A 6,362-nucleotide genomic window follows, 5' to 3' on the forward strand; every position below is an offset into this window, starting at 1 on the left:
CTGCTCTCTTACATTCATACGGCCGATGTCCTTTTTTGAGCAGCTACAGGTTTTAAAGAGAAAGAAAAGGGGAAAAAAAAAAAAAAAACGAGATCCACACGGAGACTTTTGGCACGAGTTTCCCATTGGTCTTGCTTCTCGTTGGAAATGCATTTCTCTCACGCAGAGACTGACACAGACTTTAAACAACTTCTTTCCCTTTTTTGCTGCATTTTGTTGTTGTTGTTGTTGTTTTGTTGGTGTTGTTGTTGTTGTTGGAGACGGGAGTAGATGAGCTGTTGAGGAGTTTGGCTCTCCCTTTTTTTTTTTATTTTAATATTGCTCTGGTCACTGCCACTTTCACTGTCATACACACACACACACTCTCTCTCACACACTCACACACACACACACACACACTCTTTCTCTCTCTCATTCTCTCCAGAGCTCTCTGATTCTTCCATTGTTGCCCAGTGTTGCTATGGCAACAAGGCTCTCAAACCACCCGGGGCCCCTGTCTTTATTTGTCATGACAACACGTGTCAATACGGAAGTTGCCCATAGCAACCCCTCCAGACCTGGTGCTATTAGAATAACAGTGCACCCTTGGAAGAATCTCCTCGTTAACACAGCGTACACACACTCTGAGAACACGGCACTGACTCCTTTCTCCTCACTCTCTCTGGCTTATCCGATACGTAACTTTTTAAAGCTGTTTCAAGTTTGGGACGGACGTTTGACTTTTTTTAGTTCGTCTGTGTTTACCTGCTGGTCGTCTAAGGTTGCATACTCTCCTGTCAGCCCTGAATCTGAGGTCACTTCACTCTAGCACCGGCGTGTCTTGGAAGCCAGAGTGAAGCTCCCTCGTCACACTCCAGCTGTCCAGTGTAAACCTTCAGTTCATCTCTAACTGATAAACCCCACTGTATCCTGTATCCAAGACCCTGCAAGAGACGAGGAAAGGGATAACACATGCCTTAAGCTTTAATTCAAATCTCAACTAACACAATCTTCTACCTGGGCATCATGTACACACACACACACACACACACACACTCCTCGCTCTGTCTGCCTGGATGTTTTTTCTAAGCCTTGCTAGTATGTGATGTAAGTAAATTGCAGATTGAAAGAAGATCTTTCAGTATGAAGTAGCTAATGCTGTAAGCCCCGCCCCCCTCCCTTCATTCAACCCCGCCCAGCTCCCGATCTGCCCCAGTGTACAAGTGAAACTGTTTGATGGTGTTGGTTTTTGTTGGCTCTGGGGTTTGAGGTCGCTCCGATCCCTCGGAGACGTTGCAAATCCCTCGGAAAGGTGATGTAAAAATGATTTGGGGAAAAAAAAAAAAAAACAAATAATAAAGATAAAAAAAATGAAACAAGACTTTCTGTTGCAAGTTTTTCAGTTCAACCAAACATTTGTCTGAGTGAGTGAGTGTTAGAGTAGCTGCTATGATTGGACCCTAAACTCAGAACAATATGCACTACATTCTGTCTATAATTAGTATCACATTTGATCTGTGGGTCATTCCACATGAACTGTAATTATGTTCGAATAGACATTAGATGGGTTCTACTATCAGTCACACACTGGTTATGATTTAGAAGTTTATTTATATTTTAAAAGTTACTTATGTTATATTTTATAAAATGTTTAGGAACATATAGGGGACACAGTTATAATTGTTCTGATGTATGTTCATCAGACGTGGGGAAAATAAGTGTGAAATATTTGACTGGGCTCTGTTCCAATATTCTTACATGTTGTGTCCTAAAAAAGGTACTAAAATACTGATAGGACTACATGTGCTGTTGTGAGACAGGACACAAGAAAGGGAGCAATGTTGAGAATTGGGACAGGGCCCTGTCATTTCAGTCATATTGATGTCCATTCACCTGACACACTTGTCCAGATGTTTTTGAGACAGACCTCAGTGAAAAATCTTTATATACATAGCATATCCATCAAAGTGAAAATCTTTTGAATTTCAGTCATGACAAGAACCATATCAGTGCGTTCACAGTTAAAATCTATACTGAATCCTGAACGACTCGGACACATCTGAATGGTGTAATCAGCGTCCGCTGTATTTATTAACATACAAGCAATCTGTGGACAGTCGATGAGAACGTCTGAGAATGGGTCTCGTTAGCAACAACAGCACCAAACGTCAGCACTAAAAGTTACCTCAACTGGGAACTCCATATACACAAACACTGCGAATAGTTACACTCAGCAAACACCAGGTGGCGCCAAAGCGAAACGAGCCAGATCTTGCAACGATGATAGCACCAAGAATGAAAGCGTTCTGGTTATTAGTCACGATACATTTCACAGAAATACAGTGAGCACAGAAATTCACTCTACCGATTTTCAGAGAACATGTGTAGTCCGAAATGCCTGGCAGTTGTCAGAAAGAAAGCATTTACATCCTCACACCGGGATTAAAGAATCTAACAAGTTAGCCATTAAAAAGATGAGACTATAAAACATGCTAATACAGAAACATGTACACTCGTACTCTACCAAATATGGAACACATGTAGCTCCAATTCTTGACACAGGAAAGACAAATATACAACCGGGAAAATGGCAACAGGGCACGCTAGTCAGCCAGTAGAGGGCGCGCTCTGCACATCTTACGATTAGTGTCGTACGGTGATATTTAATGAAATACAATACATTATCGTTATCATTAATATTATGGATGTAAGCCTTGTCTTCAATCTCAGCAAAATGACAAATGGACGTAATCTTCTTATGACAGGCCTCCGGGAAAAGCAGGCTATACATTTAATCACTAGATGTGATTCTGAAAGTTCGACTAGCGTTTAACTCGGCTAGCGCTCCTTCCGTCCCATGGTTATCGTGTGATCTAAATTAAAACATTTTAATTTAGGTAGATCAGTCGCAGGCTTCTGTCAAGATATTGCGTTTCTTTAACCTGCTGAGGGACTGTTTGAAGAGAGTCAAATTTGTGTGTTGTTATAAATCAAGCGTTCATAATTATCAATGTTACTCAGTTACGGGGCGAATTCATCCATATGCCAGAGGAAGGTTAACACAAATGGTCCATAGTGCCGCATATATTCAGAGTCGATTTAACGGTTGTACAAGACTGAGAATTTTCTGGAACATGTACCTAGAACTTGTAAAAACTTGTACATAGTTTCCTCTAAAATCATCAGTGAGTGACTTCAGTACCTGCTGTCTGTTTGTAAAAACTGCTTATTTTTGTTGAAAAAAAAAGTGCTACGCGGTATCCCTGGAGATCGTCATATGACGTAAGTTTGTGTTGAGGTTGAGGATGAGCTGGAGATTCGCTCTGTCACACAGGCTCTCCTCCAGTGTCCTCCAGGGAGGCACGGAGAACTCTGGTCTGAGGCGGGCGTATGGCAGGTGAAGGGTTTACAGGTGTGTCCGGGTGAGCGGGTGTGTCCCGGCTGGTTGTGAAACAGCACGCCTTCAGGAGGCTCTTACTGTGGTTCTTCGCTGCCTGGGTGTGGCCAGGCTTCGTCGCACCGTCTGAGTCTGTGAAGGTTCTCCAGCAGCCCGGAGATGAAGGGGAAACGGACAGCGTGGCGGAGTTGCGAGACAGAGCAAAAGAGAACTGGGGAGACTGAGGGTTGGCCAAGCTCAGGGAACCAGCGCCGGGGCTCCGTGGAGTCATGTGCCTCGACGCCCGGCGCAGGCAACGCCCGTGAAGAACGTTCTGGAAAGCCTTCTTAAACTCCTGGCTGAAGCAGGGGTAGATGATTGGATTGAGGCAGCTGTTGAAGTAGCCTAGCCAGAAGGTGATCTTAAAGACGGTATCTGAAGGTCTGTGGGATGGGAGTATGGAGCCTTTGGACACACAGAGAACACACAAGCAAAAGGGGAGTGACCAAGGACAGAACAGAGCAATGACACTGTGACTTATATCTACAGGCCGAAAAGATAAACTGAGAAACCATATTATAAAAATCAAAAAAACGTTCTCATAGCCAGATCCTACACTAGTGTATGTGTGTGTGTGTGTGTGTGTGTGAAGAGGTGACTCTTCTCTTGGATGCTAGCACAATCACTGTATTTGTGTAAAATTGCTCTCGGCTTCCTAAGCCATTTTCCTCAGTGCAGCAGACGGTAACATCAAAACAGATGTTATGTTACAGCTTAAGGTTTTTTTGGGGTTTTTTCTCCGTTTTCTCTCGTCAACAAGCCCATTTAGATGCAATCTCACAGGGTCATTTCACATGGCTGAGGTAGAAAGATTTATCGTGAAGAAGCTTAAAAGGGGCAAACAAGGAGAGAGCAGCAATTTTTGCCACTGATTTGAAAACAAATTGTGTGTCTCTGTGTGTGCGTGTGCACGCAACAAGAATGAGATCTTTTCTTTTTGTTTTTTTCCTTTTAGAAAAAAAATTTCACAGCATGCCTATCATCCTGTCAAAAATCATACGCTTCTTGGCTAAAAGTTTTGAATGCTTGGAGTTATTCTCTTTTCCTGTTCAGTGAAGAAGAAGAATGTGATAATGATGATTATAATTATAATTATAACGATGATTATGATGGAAGTATTGATGAAGAAGTTGTGTGAAACGCGATTTATATCTGATAGTTAGTTGTGTTTGCCTTAGAGCCTGAGAGATACAATGTTTCCATTTTGACAGTGAAACTATATGTAATAGTTGTGTTTACCTTAGAGACTCAGAGATACAATGTTTCCATTTTGACAGTGAAACTAAATGTGATAGTTGTGTGTACCTTAGAGACTCAGAGATACAATGTTTCCATTTTGACAATGAAACTAAATGTGATAGTTGCATGTGCCTTGGAGACTCAGAGCTACAATGTTTCCATAATGAAACTAAATGAGTTACCATGGTCATATACTCACTTATGGGCAGGACTAGGAAGAATGGGAGCCAGCAGAGCACAAAGCAGCCCACCACAATTCCCAAGGTCTTGGCTGCTTTCTTCTCACGCGAGAACTTAAGCAGACGCATCGGGCTGAAGTCTGAGCACCTCCCTCTTCTCGTCCTGTCCTCCCTGTGTTTGCCGGCCTCCCGCCGTTCCTCCTCCTCCTCCAGGGAGCGCGGAGCGTGTCCGCGGTGAATCCGCAGGGCCACGCCCTCCGATCCTCCCCCGCCCGGATTCCGACCCTCGCTCAGGCCGCGTGTCTTGCTGCGCGCTACGACATAGACGCGACAGTACATGGCCAGAATGACGCCCAGCGGCAGGTAGAAGGAGCCCACGGCGGAGAAGAGGGCGTAGCCCGGGTCTTCGTTCACCCGGCAGACCGCCTCGTCCTCAGGCATGGGCTCCCTCCACCCGAACAGCGGCCCCACCGAAATAGCGGCCGACAGGCCCCAGAGCACCGCCACGGCCGCCAGCCCGCGCCTCCCGGTGGCCAAGGACGGGTAGCGCAGCGGGTAGCTGACGGCCACGTAACGGTCCACGGAGATGACGCACAGGCTGAGTATCGAGGCGGTACAGCAGAGGACGTCCAGGGCAGCCCAGGCACTGCACAGCCAGCGGCCGAACACCCAGCGCCCCAGCAGCTCCGAGGCGGCGGAGAAGGGCAGCACGGCGGAGCTGAGGAGCAGGTCCGCCACGGCCAGGTTGGCGATGAAATAATGGGCCACGGAGCGGAGGTGGCGGTGACACGCCACGGACAGAATGACCAGGATGTTCCCCATGACTCCAAACAACACGAACACGCCCAGGACCAGCCCCAAGACCACGGCTTTGGTCGGGTCTATCTCCGAGGACGCCGAGCTGCAGTTGGGGCAGCTCCCAGAGAGGAACACCGCGCTGATGTTGTCCTCGGACGGAAACATGGCCATCACGGTGAAAAGGCAAACGCTGGCACCCTCCCGTGTACGCCTGGGTCCTTCCTGTGTTGCATGGTTATATGACACAAGGATGCACTCAGACTTTGACTGGAATCAGCCTGTATGTGGTCTGCATTCTAATCAGCCATTCCATCAGCCCATGGAGGATTCTGAGTAATTCATTCCTTTGTAGGCTCTTCAGAGGAGAGGGCAAAGATGTGAAGGCTGCAGACTACCTCTGTACAACAGAAGTGGTGCATTGAGAGAAAAAGGGCAGTAATGACTCAGAGGTGAGCTGAAAAGAAAACAGACGTTATAGATTTGAATGACAGCTTTTCACAAAGACCAGAAGTTGTCCCGCTCACGTAATTGAAAAACTCAGGCTGATGCCCCCACAGTGCCTGGGTCGTTATTGATTTATGAGTTAACAGAGACTTCAAATCTTTGTCAGCATGTTGTCTGTGTTTAAGTGAAAGCGGAGCATTAAAGTGAGGAATCTGGGTGCAGTCTGTCATCACCAATGTAACGGAGAAACAATGTTTTTATTATTAATTGCTGTTTTTTATGTAGTA

General features: G+C 45.8%; 1 protein-coding gene across 1 annotated transcript; it reads right to left on the bottom strand.

Annotated features, from left to right (window-relative positions):
* Positions 1-3,305: 3,305 nt before the first annotated feature.
* On the bottom strand, positions 3,306-5,799 carry adra1ab (adrenoceptor alpha 1Ab). Its single transcript, XM_030768102.1, has 2 exons — positions 4,854-5,799; positions 3,306-3,820 (listed from the first exon to the last, which is right to left on the bottom strand). Exons 1-2 carry the CDS (start codon positions 5,794-5,796, stop codon positions 3,306-3,308), a joined length of 1,458 nt encoding a protein of 485 aa, XP_030623962.1. The 5' UTR covers positions 5,797-5,799.
* Between the last annotated feature and the right edge of the window lie 563 nt (positions 5,800-6,362).

The sequence above is a fragment of the Chanos chanos genome, chromosome 3, assembly GCF_902362185.1.
Source record: "Chanos chanos chromosome 3, fChaCha1.1, whole genome shotgun sequence".
NCBI classification, from domain to species: Eukaryota; Metazoa; Chordata; class Actinopteri; order Gonorynchiformes; family Chanidae; genus Chanos; species Chanos chanos.